Below are 15,155 nucleotides of genomic sequence, written 5' to 3' on the forward strand. Positions count from 1 at the left end.
GGAACGGGCGGCTGCCGTTAAGAAGCAGCTGAAACCAACTAGCAGAATTTGCCCCAAACAATTTAGTTGAATAGAATAGAACAGAATAGAATAGCATAGAAAATCCCTTTATTGTCCCACAGTGGGGAAATTCTGGGTTACAGCAGCAAAAAGATTATAGAAAAAAATGGTCACACAAATTTGGACCTTAGAAAAATGTAAAAGAATACTGAATAGTGAAGAGTTAAAAGATAAATGATAAAATACTTTAAAGTATTTTAGCAATATAAAACTGTGCACCTGGAGAATAAATAACCAATATACAGTTGTTAAACTACATTTCGTTATAGAGATTTATTTAATTTGGACAGCTGTGGAAATGGCCTCTGACGCTAGTCAAAAAAAGGTGGAGAGTTTTATTTGTTACCAGGCATTTATAGCTGAATAGCTGACATGCTAACTATGATTATAACCCAATGCACAGTTCGTCCACCACACTTCGCTCCTTTCGCTGCCATGGCTCAGCACTTTCCCCTGCTGGTTTACACAAAATAGCTATAGAAATCTAAACCATTTTAAACCTTCAATGTTTTTCCTGAAAAGTAAATTTGGTGATTCAGCAAATAACTATTCAAGTGGTGGTAGATGAAGTCAGGGATGTAACGATGGCAGTCTTGAATCAGTAAAAAACAAGCTAGCTTATAGAGATCCTGCTCTGCAACAAGAGAACTTTTTGCAATTTAGCAGCTTATTAACTCCCTACCTAAAAATGTTGAAGATATTTTGGCGATGCAGGGTTGGCAGATTCTCCTCCCGTTTTGGATTAAATCTCTGTATTAAACATCTCGCTGTATTATTACCAGACATGCAGGTGCTTTATAGGTCGTCCAGCATGGCGGCATTAACAGACATTGGTTATTTGATTGCACGTCCTCTATAAATGTACCTCGCTTTCGATCAGATTAAATAATTTTAGCATAGATAGAACTGCCTAATTTTTCCAGAAAAAGTGCACAATGCCACTGACATTTCACGCATGTTAGTGGAGATTATTTTACTCCAAAGAATGGACTCTGGAAGTCTCACAGAATCTTGTGAAATAAAAAAGAAGTTCAGATAAAAAAAAATCCAACGAGTGAGAAGCAATGGAGATACTTGGAGAACTAATTCTGACAAAAAAAACAAACAGTACAATAAGAGAAACGTTGTTGTTGTTTTCTTTTCCAGGAGCTGCTTTCTGATTGGCTGCACGTCACTTTCAAAAGGTTTTATACTTAATTTGCAGTCTAGAAACACCACAAACACGATAGGACATCAGGCCAAGACAATCGGATATGTCGGACTTCCCCTATTGGCGATGGGATCGACCTGCCATGTGAACCAGGCGTCAAGGTAGATCATAGCCTTACCGTCAGCTCATCTGCTTTAATGGTGCTGATTTGGCTTTTTTCTCCTCCAGCCTGAACAAAGAGAGCTCGAGCCACGAGGGTCGCCACCTCAGTCAGAGACTAACAAGGAATTAAAGAACAGAAAATAGGTTTAAACCGTGATGGATGGATAAAGATGGGTGGATAGAGAGATGAATAAATAAATGATGGAGTAGCAGAAAGATTTAAAGCTCAGACAATTTATATCTTTGATCTAAACTACAATCTATAGGGGAAGAAGAAGCTATTCTATCATCTATATTTCTACCTTTGCAGTGTCTGAGATGTGGTTCAGCTGCTCCTCAGGGGTCAGATCAGGAGGGAACAACAGGTTCAGGTATTCAGGGTTGTCATACATGCTTTGGTAATACCTGCACACAGACACCAATCAGTACCTTAAACCAGTGGCAGAAACACCACAGTATTCTGGGTCGTGTGTTTTTAAAAGTTACTTGTTGGTGAAACTGGAGCTGTGGTCCTCAATGACGACACCAGGGAACGGCCGGGCTAGCAGGAACCTGTGGAAGGACGCAGGAGGCAGCGGCTGGGTGGCGGCGGGTTCCTCCACAGAGACGTTCAAACCGTTAGCAGCGGCCTGCAGGTTGGTGATGAGGTTCTTCACCTGCAGCAGATCAATTAAAGGGAAACCACTGAATTCTTCCTTAATCCAACAACAAAAAGGGATGAAAGATTTTATTACTGATTAAACACTGAATAAATGGATAGAAATATGAAAATAGATTTCATCTGAAATTCATTGTCACATTTCAAGTGAAATTTCTGTGCTTGTCTTTATCTTATGCTTTCTACTTTAGTAACTATTTATGTCCGTCTAAAAAATAAAGTTACAAACAGAAACATCACTGCTGTTGAACGTCTGCCAGACCTTGAACGGAGCAGACAGACCGCTGCACACTAGGTGCACTGAAGAGCGTCATCACAGATCCTGCTGACTTCTCCTTTAAGCTCCTTTAAGCCGGGCATACACTGCGATATTTACAATTGTTGCACGCAGCTACAACTCAAATCATACGACAAAATAGTGCGGTTTAAAAATGTACAGCTCACGATGTATGTTCTCACATTGTGCGACATTGGAAAAATTCTTGCACGACAAAAAGGCAAAGAAATCGTAGTGTATGCCCAGCTTTAGTGCTTATATCCCTTCTTCTATATCCCTTTTTGTAAATAGGCTATTTTAATGCAGACAAACAAATATACATTTCTTTAATTTAAATTTTTTTTTCATGATATAAATTTGTTTCCACTTTTCAGCCACTTGTGCTGCAAGTATAAAACGGTCAACAGGTCCTAATTATGAGTGAGTTTTCTCTGCAGCTGTCATCTGTGATTTAAAAAAATAAAAAGATCTGATCTGCTATCAGCTGGAACCTCAGATCCAGAACCCACCATGTTCCTAAATTATTTTTAACATGTTTTAGACTAAAAGTTCCCAGACCTAAAAGGTTTTCTGTTGATTTTAAAGTATGAATGTTCAATGTGCCTTTAAACCTCTTTATAGTTTGAGTATCTCTAGTTTACGCTACCAAAAAAATATTGATTTAAATATATAGTGGGTTTCCATACTTACAAAAAAATACTTTAACAGCATAGCGTGATAAAAAGGTTTTTAGATGACAATAATCGCATGTAAACACATCCTGTGAACAATTACAACAGCTTTGTTTACCTTTTTTTAAACTTCCCATAAGAGGCCAGTCTTCTTCTCTCTAATCTCACTCTTAGGCCTGAGGGGGAAACTTTAAAACTGCTACTACTAATGCTACTAATGCTTCTGTCTCCTTGAACCCCAGTCGGCCTTGGCAGATGGCCGCTCACACTGAGCCTGGTTCTGCTGGAGGTTTCTTCCAGTTAAAGGGAGTTTTTCCTCTCCTCTGTCGCTACAAGCATGCTTGGTGTGAGGGATTGCTGAAGAGTCAATGAGTCGATGCGATCAACTGGTTTTCCTTAGAAACCTTTGAATCAGTCTGAACTGTAAAGTACCTTCAGATGGCATGTGTTGTGAATTGGCGCTACATAAATAAAGTGAACTGAATTACTACTGTATGTGAGAAGCAAAGACCCAAACCTCTTCCTCGATGCTGCTATTTCTCCTAGAGACAGGATCTGTGTGGAGCCAGAGCTTGNGACCTCCATTATTTGAATGTCAGCAGACAGCAAGAAGCCTCCCAGATCTCCAGATGCATTTGAGATATCAAAAAAGTACTCCAGAGTGTTGTTCAGCATGGGGGTGAGTAGAAAATGAAGGCTAATCATGTTTTGGGTGTACTATTCCTTTAAACAGTATGGGACCCTTACATAAAAATGTTTTTAGATAATGACAATCATCGCATCTAAACATATCCAGTGAACAATTACAACAGCTTTGTTTACCTTTTTTTAAACTTCCCCTCAGAGGCCAGTCTTCTTCTCTATACTCTTAATACAAACATTTTCTCTCGTGTTAATTTTACGTGCAGACAGGCACCGTCACAATAGCGATATGTGTGTTATTATTTTTCTCTAATTTTAAAAATATAATCCTGGTAGGTCAGAAGATGAATTCACTCAACTTTTAAACACTCACTGTCCACACAGAGCAGCGATATAATGCATTTTGAAAAGGGAAATCAGGGATGTATTCAGTGTTAACTATTTATCTATAAATGGTTTACAGCAGCAGTGGTTTAAACGTTCTCATCCATGACAGATCCTTTGCTGGTAACAGACAGGTCCATGGTGGTAATGTAAACCCTGGGGTGGCGTCAGTGAGGCTGCACCCCTAAGCTGCCAGAGTGTAGACCTGCTCCAATGTCTATGTGTGCATTTTCCCTCTCAGGCCTGAGGGGGAAACTTTAAAACTGCTACTACTACTGCTTCTGTCTCCTTGAACCCCAGTCGGCCTCAGCAGATGGCCGCTCACACTGAGCCTGGTTCTGCTGGAGGTTTCTTCCAGTTAAAGGGAGTTTTTCCTCTCCACTGTCACTACAAGCATGCTTGGTGTGAGGGATTGCTAAAGAGTCAATGAGTCGATGCAATCAACTGGTTTTCCTTAGAAACCTTTGAATCAGTCTGACTGAATGATCTGGTGAACTGTAAAGTACCTTCAGAGGTCATGTGCTGTGACTTGGCGCTACATAAATAAAGTGAATTGAATTACTACTGTATGTGAGAAGCAAAGACCCAAACCTCTTCCTCGATGCTGCTATTTCTCCTAGAGACAGGATCTGTGTGGAGCCAGAGCTTGGAGTTGGAGAGCAATCCCACCTGTAAAGGGAATTCAAATGAACTCATGATTTACAGTAATTAAGATGAACAAATTACAAATCCCCACAAGTAATATTAAATAAATGAATATAGATTTTCTTTTTTTTAATGAAATGTTAAAATGGCCGCTGTTCTGTCAGATCAGCACCGCAAAACCAATCTAGAAATAAGTCACCATTTCTTAAATTAAGTGTAATGACCGTTAGTTTGAGCAGGTAAATAAGATGATTTCCCAATGGAATGAGGATTTTTAGATAGTATGTGCTTAAAATAAGACAATGTAATTCTTTGTTTTCTAGTTTTAAATGTAAATTGTCTGGTATCATTGGCAAAGTGTCTCACTTACATCCTCAATTCAGAATCAGAATCAGAATTAGAATCAGAAATACTTAAATAATCCCAGAGGGAAATTACTTTTGTTACACGCTCCAGTTACAGTTTTACATGATATATACACACATCCAACTATACAATTCAAGAACAAATGCACTTAATTTAAGATTTCGATTTTTTCCAGTGAGCATACCCAATCAGTCCAGCATACCCATAGTAATAATGCACAAAGGGAACAACTTTAAACAACTTCTGTTACATTTTTAGATCATTATGACAATAGGACAAGTTAGCTACTATGTCAGGGTGTGAAGTAGAGAACACAGAAAATGAGGCTGTCTGTGTTTAAAGCAGTTTAGCTTTAAATCTGTTTACCTCAGACTAAAAGTTTTTGTTACATAAAAAAGCTAGCCTACTTGACTTTCAGTTTGCTTTTCTGGTAAGTTTGTGTGTTTACCTTCAACTACAACGTTTTGTTTATCATATTACGCATGAATAAAGTAGCCTAGTAGACTTCCTACCACTTATAGTGTCAGACGTATAAAAATCTGGCGTCCTGCGCATGCGTATTGACTCTGGGTATGCTGATCTGACAGAACACCGGATAAAGATCATATTCAAAACTAATAAGTGGATTAAGAATATTTTGGGTTGGACTGGGAAATCAAAGACAACTGGACACTAGCTGCATTCCCATTAACCATTGAATATCACAAAAATATAATATTGAAAAAGCTGAAGGAAACTGCAATTTTGTAAAAACTCCACAATTTTGCAATATAAAGTTTTTACAATTAAGTGAGGTGTTTTTTTTTCAGTTGCAGTGAAATTGTTATAATTCACTAAACCGCTATGGAAACACTTTTTTCACACCCCAAAACCTTTCTGCCTTTTAAAAAGACGAAGAATAAGATGAGAAGTCGGTGCGGCATATTTGGAGAAGAATGAATTTAAAAAAACGAGGCTTCAAAGACAAACCTGTCCAATTTCCAGCACTGAGTGAATGTTGTCCAGATCTATAGGGAACTGATTTCTCTCCATGTCAAACACCATCCTTGAACTGCCGATGTAGTCAAACGTTTCCTGTGGGTAGAGGAGATCGTTGTTTCAAGTGGACAGAGTTGCAGAAAGTAAATCAATGGGGTTATATTTGTTAAAGACGGCCAGTGAACCGACCCCGTGGAAGAAAGTGTAGAAGATGGTGCGGTTCAGCTGAGCCTCCTGGGTGGCGTTTCGTAGAGCGTGAGCAGCCGCCAGCAGGGTGACGAGGCCTGAGGCTGCACTCTCTGCTCCGGGAGCGATGTCAGAGAAAAAGGACCGGCTGTCAAGCTGAAGACATGAAAGGACAGGAAACAGCCGTCAGGTGATGTATTTATTTACATCAATTGTGGCAACAATCTTCTATGCATAACTTTGAAAAATGTGGAGAACTTATGTTATGAGGGAGAATATTAATGTTACCATAAATGTTTTTGTTCCACTGCAGCAATTATTTACAATGGAACGCCGAAAAGGGATAAAAGATGACATCATTAAAAGTGCAAAGTCACGTTATATGAAATATTTTAAATCTATACGCCAGCAACTAACTCTGGTGGAATAAAAAGTTCATGTCCTGCTGCTGCATTATTTGTTATTTTGTGTTTAATGCATTGTTTTTGCGTAAGTTGTTAGTAAATAAAGCCATTTGTGTTTGTTAACAACAGATGTATGACAGTGCACATGTGCACAGAGGGTAAACAAAGAAGCAGCTTACAGCAGCTAAGCTATTAGCACCTCCAAGGGAAAAGAAACCAAAACGATTTGATTTCAGAAGGGATGTCACTTGAAAAGCACACGTAGAGCTGTATGAATGTTAGCGTTCACTGAAGCGAGAGCTAAATCAGCAGAGGCGTTCAGATGTAGCTGCACAGCTGATGAATGCAAACGTTATTAGGGCTGAAACAATGAATCAGATTAATGAAATAATCTTCAACTAATTTATCAATCGATTAATCGTTAACTGGAGAGTAGAGACTCCTGAACATGCCTTTAGCTGACAGAGCGACCAATATAGGTTCCATATATATATATATTAGGTTCTAGGGAGGGATCACTAGAACTTAGAGTTGCTGTAGATCAATTTATTTAATCAATATCAGCTGGACCAAGCCGAGCCGTTGCTTTCCAGCGAGGCACTGCAGGACAGCCAGGCTCTATTTAGTAGTCACCATTTGGTTTTCTGGTAGTTCAGCAGTACTGCCAGCAGATGGCGCAACATCTGTTTATATCTGCCCACCACCTGCGGTGCTGAAATCAGATTTAGCCTAAAAAAGATCTAAACCCCATCATGTTGGATGCTTAGTATATATAACCTTATTTTATTACAATCAAATGTTTTTTAACCTTCTTGTCAGGAAAGATGACGTGACTGCATCTTTAAACCAGGAAGAATATTTTTATTCACATTGATTTTATAGTTAATTTCACCCGCTACCAGTTGATTTCTGATGTCATTTAGTCCTCAATGCAATGCAAATAACGACTTTCCCCTTTTCTTATACTTCTTTTTTTTCCTAATTAAAAAACAATGAAATTCACAAACACTTTTCCAGAGTTTTAACATTAGATCTTTTAGTGATGTTTTTTTCCTCACTATTCAATGAGATTTAAATTTAAAAATAGATGTTTGGACGTCCTAAAGGTTTTTATTACTTGTATTTATAAATAATGCAATACAGAACAAGCTAAAAACACAAAAACGTTTTAAGAAAATCCTCCAAGTCATAAACCGTCAGAAGAAAAATATACATCAGTGTGGGTTAAGAATTTTGAAAAGGACAAACAAGCGAAGTTGCCATCATATGATTAGTTTATTTTCTCGCATCAGCTTAGGAACATGTGCTGCTCTGTTTATGAGGATCTGAAAATTCATTTCTTATCATATTTGCTTTAAAAAAATCACAGTAGATAACCGATACTCACCCTGGCTGATGCGATGACCACGCTCTCCCCCGCCTTGTGGCCTTTCTCTGTGGTGTTCAAAGGTTTAACTGGGGCCCAAATATTATAGTCACTCAGCGGATCACAAACCATTTCTGAAATATGAAGCAGACATTAAAAAATCATACATTAAAATGTAATACAAACAAAAAACAAGTTTCTGAAAACATTTCACTACATAACGGATGAACCGTCAGTTCATTTGAAGTCGTTGTTTCAGTTTAGTGATGCTGTGGGATTACCTGGGCTAATGCTGAAACTGATGCTGTTTCTCCTCATGCAGGTGGCCGTGTTGGTGACGGCAGACATGTGGGAGAAAAGCTGCATGGCACACAGAGGGTACTGCGGGTCGCTGCCGTTCAATGCGCGGTTGTGGTCCATGTAGCACTGAGAATCAAGCAGACACATGCAATAGTTGGTTCTTCTTCAAATAGGTACCCTGCTGGCCAAATCCTCCAAGCTTGGTATGCATCCCTGCTCCATCGCACAGACATCAGAAGGCTAAATGACCTCCTGTTAGCCTGGTCAATGACCCATTCAACTGATTCAGGTGTGTTGGAGCAGGGGTGCATGCAAATGTTGCAGGAGAGAAGCTCTCGAGGACTGAAGTCATAGCATCTTTAAAGACTCCAGTCTATTTTTAGTCAGCTAAAAAAAAAAAGGTAATATCTGCTGAAAAAAGCTAAGGGGCATCACTGTACATCAAAGTTTATAATCTTTAATCCAAATAGCTGCCAAAAGAGGAGAAAAATAAGAGTCTCCGTTTCCAGAACAAATTTTATTTTATTAACCTCACTACAAATAACTTTAAGAAAACATGCACATTTTGTCGTGGAAAAAAAGGCCTTCCATAATCCAACTGCAGGGATCTACTGGCAAAATGAACATTAATAAATTTTCCATATTTTGCTATATTACAACTAGGGCTGAAACAATTTATCTGATTAATCGACTGAAACAATTGTCAACTAATTAAGTGATCGATTAATTATTTACTGGAGTTTAGAGGCTGTAAAACATACCCTTAGCTGACAGAGCAACACACTTACAGCAGTAATATGCATTTTATTTAAGATAAACTATATTTTTCCTCTGTCAATATGCTCTATTCAGAACTCCTCGAGCGGAAAAGATTTACCTGGTTATCCGAATATTAATCGATTAATCGAAATAATAATAGACAGATTAATTGATTTGCAAAATAATCATTAGTTGCAGCCCTAGTTAGAACTATTTGCCATAAAAGCCAACAGGAAGTCGTTCCTAGCTGCCAGGTGGAAGGAAAATTATTATTAAAAGGGGTTTTAAACAATAATCTGAAAGGTTTTGCGTCTACGAATATTTAGTTTCCTTTAAATCGACACCTTTAAATAACTTAAAATGAACCACCTCTAGAAATTATATTTCTGTAATGGTTTTGTAATGTTTCACTTCTCGCTTGTGTTTTATTTTCATCTTAACTTCTGATGGTCTCCGTCTCGACCGCATATGTGCTCACTTGCGTCACTCTCACAAACACTGAAGACTCAGAATTTCATTTTAAGAAATTTAATTTCTTAATTTTATTTCTTTCTCCTGCAAAATATTATGTAATAATTACTTATGATGTATTTTTTCTCCTGCTGTCATTTATCCGCCCAGCTGCTAAACATCTGATCTTTTATAAATTGCGTAATGGGAGGAAAGGTTTGGGTCACATTAACTAGTTCCTGTCCTCTTAATAATCAGTTTCCACTCATCACGCCACTATGAAAAATGATTAAAATATGACTTAATTAAACAAATAAACGTTTGAAACCTTTACCTGCCGTATAACCTGTGTGTCATTGTCGTCTTTAAGGGAGAAGATGGGAAAGTCAAAGTCCTCGTAGGACAAGCCGTTTCCGAGGGGGTTCCACTCTGTTGTGTTGCAGTGGGCCAGACTGGGACCATAGTTCTCCGAGTACACGCCTGGGAAGAGGAGAAAAAAAAAAAAGAAGGATTTTGATCCTTGTTTGGATGCCTTTATTTGCTTATTGCTTTTAGCATTAAACCTTAAATGTATTTATTACTAAATGACACAACTTGTGATGAGAGGTCAGAATCCTATAAAGTGGAAGGGCTCACCAGATGTTAACTGATAAACATCCTCCTTTTGTATTATAATTCTTCTTTATTTGATCACCTGGCTTGATATGACTGTGTTGATGTGAGGCTTTAAATATGTCTGTTAATTTTTGCCGGCTGATGAAGACGTGCCGAATCCCAATCTGTGTACTTGTGCGTTCTCGTGTGCTTGTGAAACGTCATCATCCTCAGCCCAAGTACTGTTCCAATTCACAACAACAGCAGAACGGACAAAGTCCCCGGATGTTGTTCTCGCCCCTCTTCCTCTTTACCCAGCATGCATCAGAGCAGACTGGTCAGCAGGCTGTCTCAGCATGCATTGCGGAAGCAGCAGTCACAGAGTATTAAAGGAAGTAGCTGTTTTTTTAAATTGGGCCCTTGATTTTACGTTATTACATCATGTTCAACTCACCCATATGAGTTTTGTGTCATTTGGAGCTGTTCTGAAGATATTCTGTTTTGTTATATCCAAGTAACGTCTTCCTATGGGCAACGACTTGAGGAATAAACTAAACTGTTCATAATTTATTCTTTATGGTACGCCAGCACTCATAACATGTAGGCGAATCACTGTCCCCCAGACATCCACGGTTATATTTTTTATATTTATATTGAAAAAAAAAAAAACGGTGATCCCCTTTAAGTTGAAAGTTCTCTTTTCTGTTGCTGTTGTTCAACAAAAGTACGTTTTAAGACCATTTGAGGCCAGAACATTATACTTTAAAGCGTCACTATATGATCCACTTACCGATTTAATGCGTAATTTAAAAAAGAAATTCCAAAGTTGAGAGGACCGCAGCAACCAGCGGAGCGCAGAGGCTAACTGCAGCCAGGGCTAATCCCTGCAGCAGCCCTCTCTCGGCATAGCTGTGTGTGAAGTAACACTGGATCTAATGGCGTTTTTTTTGTGTGTGTGTTATTTGGCAAAACTACTATTAACTATATAACTATTATTCACCCAATAAATGAAAAAAGTCAGAATTTTTTAATATTATCTAGAGACTATTAATAGCAGGAGGTGAAATGCAGCTCCAGACAAGCCGAGCGTGTGGTGACATCATCAGTACGCTTCTGTTCCAATTGACCCATATTTACGCTGCGTGATCCCGTTCTCCCCAAGTCCAGACTTTCGTGTGTTCTTCTCAAGAACAAACTTGGAGAGGACACGGGTCTGGAGTCCATACTCACGTTGTGAATTGAGAAACGGCCAAGATTTAATGTGAATATCACATTGTACGGCGACTTCCTTTAATTTTATTTATTTAATTTTTGTTTGTTTGTTTGTTTGTTCCTGCTCCGTATCCCATACTCATGTAAGATGATAGGCAACACAGAGTACAATTTGTGAAAACACAAAACTAACAAAAATGTTTAAATAAAAATGTATCTAATACATAAGATTTGTTCAAGGAACATGCCTCATCGTCCAGCTGAGCATATAGTGCATAATGTCATTAACTACAAAGGGCAACACCTTAAACTGAACTTAAGGATCATGTTTCTCTTCATGTTTACAAAATATTTGTCTCAAACAATGAGGCCCAAAGTATTCAGCATTACAAATCTTTGCCTTCAAGCATTCTCTCTCTCTCCATCTGTTTCCACCCGACTCTCCACCCACCTGTGTTCTCGTTGGGACATTTAGTGTGCGGGGAGAAGCCCTGCGGTGGATTGGCGCTGGGCTCCACCACAGCGACGCCAGCCACCCTTTTGGAGCCGCTCTTCAGCTTCATCATGATGGATCTAAGGGACGGGAATTCAACAACGACAAAAGGAGTTAAACAATGAACCGATGCATCTCAGAAAAAAAGTTCATTTAGGTTTTCAACTAAGTGAAAGAATGAAATCTATGAATGGACTGCAGACAAGGCCGCATATTTTAAGCATTTTATTTTGGTTTATTTTAATGCTCGTAGCTTAAAATTGGTGAAAGTTTAATAACTAAACCAATGACACTAAGCAGGAAGTCACCTAAAATGAATGTTAAAGATGCTTGCTGTGTACGGATGGTTGTATCCGAGCTTTACAATAAAAGGTTTGGTGTAAGGAAAAAAGAAACTGTCAATAAAAGTGTAAAAACAGCAGCTTTAAGAATATTTGTTGGAGATACGGAGATAAAAGCCCCTACAGACAGACGTATGAAGAGACGGTCTAAAATGTGGCGCTCATGCGTTAACGTCTGACCTACAGACAACGACCAGAAGAAGTTTGAGGAGAAAACCACTGAGCTGTTGTTCAGGTGAGAGTCTATTTTATATTTCATATCAAAATAAGATTTAAAGTCTGGGGGAAAGGGAAAGGTTTTGAATCCAAGCTGTTTTAATTGGACAGCACAATTTAACCAGGTCCAAAGTCAGGAACCTTTAGAGCTCTTTATAATCCAATCCCTTCTTTAATGACCCAAACCTGAGGCCACTGAGCAGATGAGCTAAAGGACACAATAACACCAACCTGGGCTTCCTGAACAGCTCAGCAGAGCGACATCCAGGCACTAAGAGCTTCAGCTGTTCACTACCTGGATCAGGGGTGCTCAAGTCCAGTCCTCAAGAGCTTCCATCCTGGAACTTTTAGAGCTACGTTCCCACGCAGCCTGAAGTGACCAAAATACCATTATTTTGCCCATATGTGACCTGGATCTGATCTTTTCATGACTGTCTGAACAACATAGATCCGATTTTTTCCAATGCGATCAGGTTGCTTGGCTATGTGGGCCTGAATCCGATACCAATCTGATCTTTTTAAATGCGACACAGAAATAGCAAGAAAAACAACAACAATGGTGGACGATAATGCGGAGGGTAGTATTTATGATTAATTATCTTGGAAAGATTTAGTTGTTAAGGTTTTTAAGGTTGGGAAAGTTTGCTAGATGTTCTTCAGCACTACCATCCATGTTTACTTCCGTAAACACAGAGCAGGCTTGCTTGTGATGTCATTGCTTCCTCTACTGCGCATGCGGGACACCTGCATTGTATGACTGCAGTTCAATCAGGAAATCACATACAAGTCGCATATATTTGGAAATGTGAACAGCAACGCAAAAAAATCAGAATTAAGCATCAAGGCCTGCAGTGTGAACATAGCCTTTGATGTATCGTTTCTCTAACACATCTGAATCGAAAGGATCAATCCCCTCATTTAGCCCAGCTGAGGCATGGTAAGGAGCCACTCATCAGGTGTGTTAAAAATGGGTTGCATCAAAAAGTTGCAGGATAGTAGCTCTTCAGTTTTTCAGGACCCTCAGGATTCAACTTTACTGATCTCACATTGGAGAAATGTACCTGTGCATTTAACCCATCCCCTTGGGGAGCAGTGGGCTGCCATTGTGTGGTGGAGTGAGGGTTAAGGGTCTTGCTCAGAGTCCCAGAGTACAGGCTAAGGGGATCAAACCGGGTAGTTTTTTGTTTGTTTTTTAAGCTTTTATTGTCATTTATTAGGGGAATGTACCCAGAGTGGCAGTCTGTGGGAGTGGGGCTCGAACTCAGAACCTCAGGATTCCAAGCTCTATGCCCTAACCACTAGGCAGCCACTCCCCTCAGAGTGGAAAGGTTTTTCTTTTACTTGCAACCTTCTCAGAGCACAGGCACACTCCTCTGACCACTAGGCCAATTGTTCCCATTATGTTTGTGACATAACAGAAACAAAATGATTTTTGTTTATTTTATATTTTAATTTCCAAAAAATATACATCTTTGTTCCAATTGGTTGAAAGTCATAATCCTCAAAAAAGAACAGAAACAGACGCTTGAATGATATGAATGCAAACTGAAAGAATAATTTAATATAGCTACATGCACCTACAGTATGTAAAGGTTAAAAAAAGTTTTATTTTGCCATGACCGATCGTTTTAGTTCATTTTATTGATAAATCATTTTTATATTTGGGAAACTAAACTTCTAACCTCTAGCATCGTTACATCTACTGCTGGATAACAGCTGCAAACTGTACCTGGTAAAGAGTGGAGTCTCCAGAATGACCATGTAAGGAGGGTGGAGACCAGAACGAAGCACCAAGTCCAGGTTGTCTTCTGACTCCAGTACGTGAAGAACTCCAACATCACCTGACAAAGATGCTAAATGAAGAGACGAGACTAGATATTAGTACCTAATGGCAGACGAACACAGTAAATGTCCTGGAAGTCGACCTTATCCACAGAATGTCTATTTATCAGAAAGGTTTTAGTATGAAGCATTTAAAATGAGGCAAATACAAGGGAATTTTATCTGATTTTTATCCTCAATTATCTATACACTGTGGACTGCATGTTTTATATGGACATTTCAACTTTACAGAGCTTTTTCTAACTGCATAACATGCATGCTAGTTACTAGGTGTAAAATGCCCAAAGAAACAAGAACAATATAGTGGTAGTTATTTAAAAACCCTCAAGTTTTAGGCCTGCATGAAAAAGACAAATATTAATGACAGGCGACAAATATTACTTCTCTGCGTCACACCGTTGTTTATCCATTGGACATATGGTGGAGTTTAAAAGGAACTTTGTCAGAGGTGTACTTATTTTTTATATTTCTTAAAACACTGTTTGTAATTTTTGATAAATGATCCATGACTCATTCCTAAGAGGAAGTCATGGATGTTTTAAAGGATTCTGATTGGCCGACGAGTTTTGGTTTTAAAGTGGCCCCTACGCGTCTGCTGAAGTAAAAAAACTAAACTAAACAAAAACGCACAATAGTGTATTTCTGTGAGTTGTGTGAAGGAAAAAATTACTTTAAAAAAACTCCCAGATGTAAAGTGTTGTTTTTAAAAGCGGTGTACTGTAGATTCTTTATCTTTTAATCCCTGCTACGTGTGACAAAAGAGTTCTGAAAGAAAACAATTGCAGCAATAATCCTCAAAATACCCCAATAAGACGGAACTTTTAAACACATATTTGGGTCCTTGTACAATTTAGTCTTATTTAGTCCAAGATTTTACAGTGATATAATTCAATTCAGCTGAATCATATACCACCAATTCACAACACATTATTAGGATAAAGATTTGATAAAGCTTATAGTTAGGGTGGCTCAGGTTATCCTGAGCTATCTCTATAGTTA

The 15,155-nt window shown here is 38.7% G+C and overlaps 1 protein-coding gene across 1 annotated transcript in view; it reads right to left on the reverse strand.

The window, feature by feature from the left end:
• ncstn (nicastrin) overlaps positions 1-15,155 on the reverse strand; it is a 25,836-nt gene that overhangs the window by 5,493 nt on the left and 5,188 nt on the right. The window contains exons 3-13 of the mRNA XM_015399553.1: positions 14,044-14,167; positions 11,716-11,837; positions 9,793-9,938; positions 8,231-8,375; positions 7,971-8,083; positions 6,183-6,335; positions 5,985-6,089; positions 4,596-4,673; positions 1,859-2,028; positions 1,675-1,777; positions 1,389-1,487 (exon numbers count right to left, since the gene is read on the reverse strand). Of these exons, the coding sequence (XP_015255039.1) occupies positions 1,389-1,487; positions 1,675-1,777; positions 1,859-2,028; positions 4,596-4,673; positions 5,985-6,089; positions 6,183-6,335; positions 7,971-8,083; positions 8,231-8,375; positions 9,793-9,938; positions 11,716-11,837; positions 14,044-14,167 (1,358 nt within the window). The remainder of the gene's footprint in view (positions 1-1,388; positions 1,488-1,674; positions 1,778-1,858; positions 2,029-4,595; positions 4,674-5,984; positions 6,090-6,182; positions 6,336-7,970; positions 8,084-8,230; positions 8,376-9,792; positions 9,939-11,715; positions 11,838-14,043; positions 14,168-15,155) is intronic.

This window comes from Cyprinodon variegatus, unplaced genomic scaffold, assembly GCF_000732505.1.
Source record: "Cyprinodon variegatus isolate N-32 unplaced genomic scaffold, C_variegatus-1.0 Scaffold1023, whole genome shotgun sequence".
Lineage (NCBI taxonomy): Eukaryota > Metazoa > Chordata > Actinopteri > Cyprinodontiformes > Cyprinodontidae > Cyprinodon > Cyprinodon variegatus.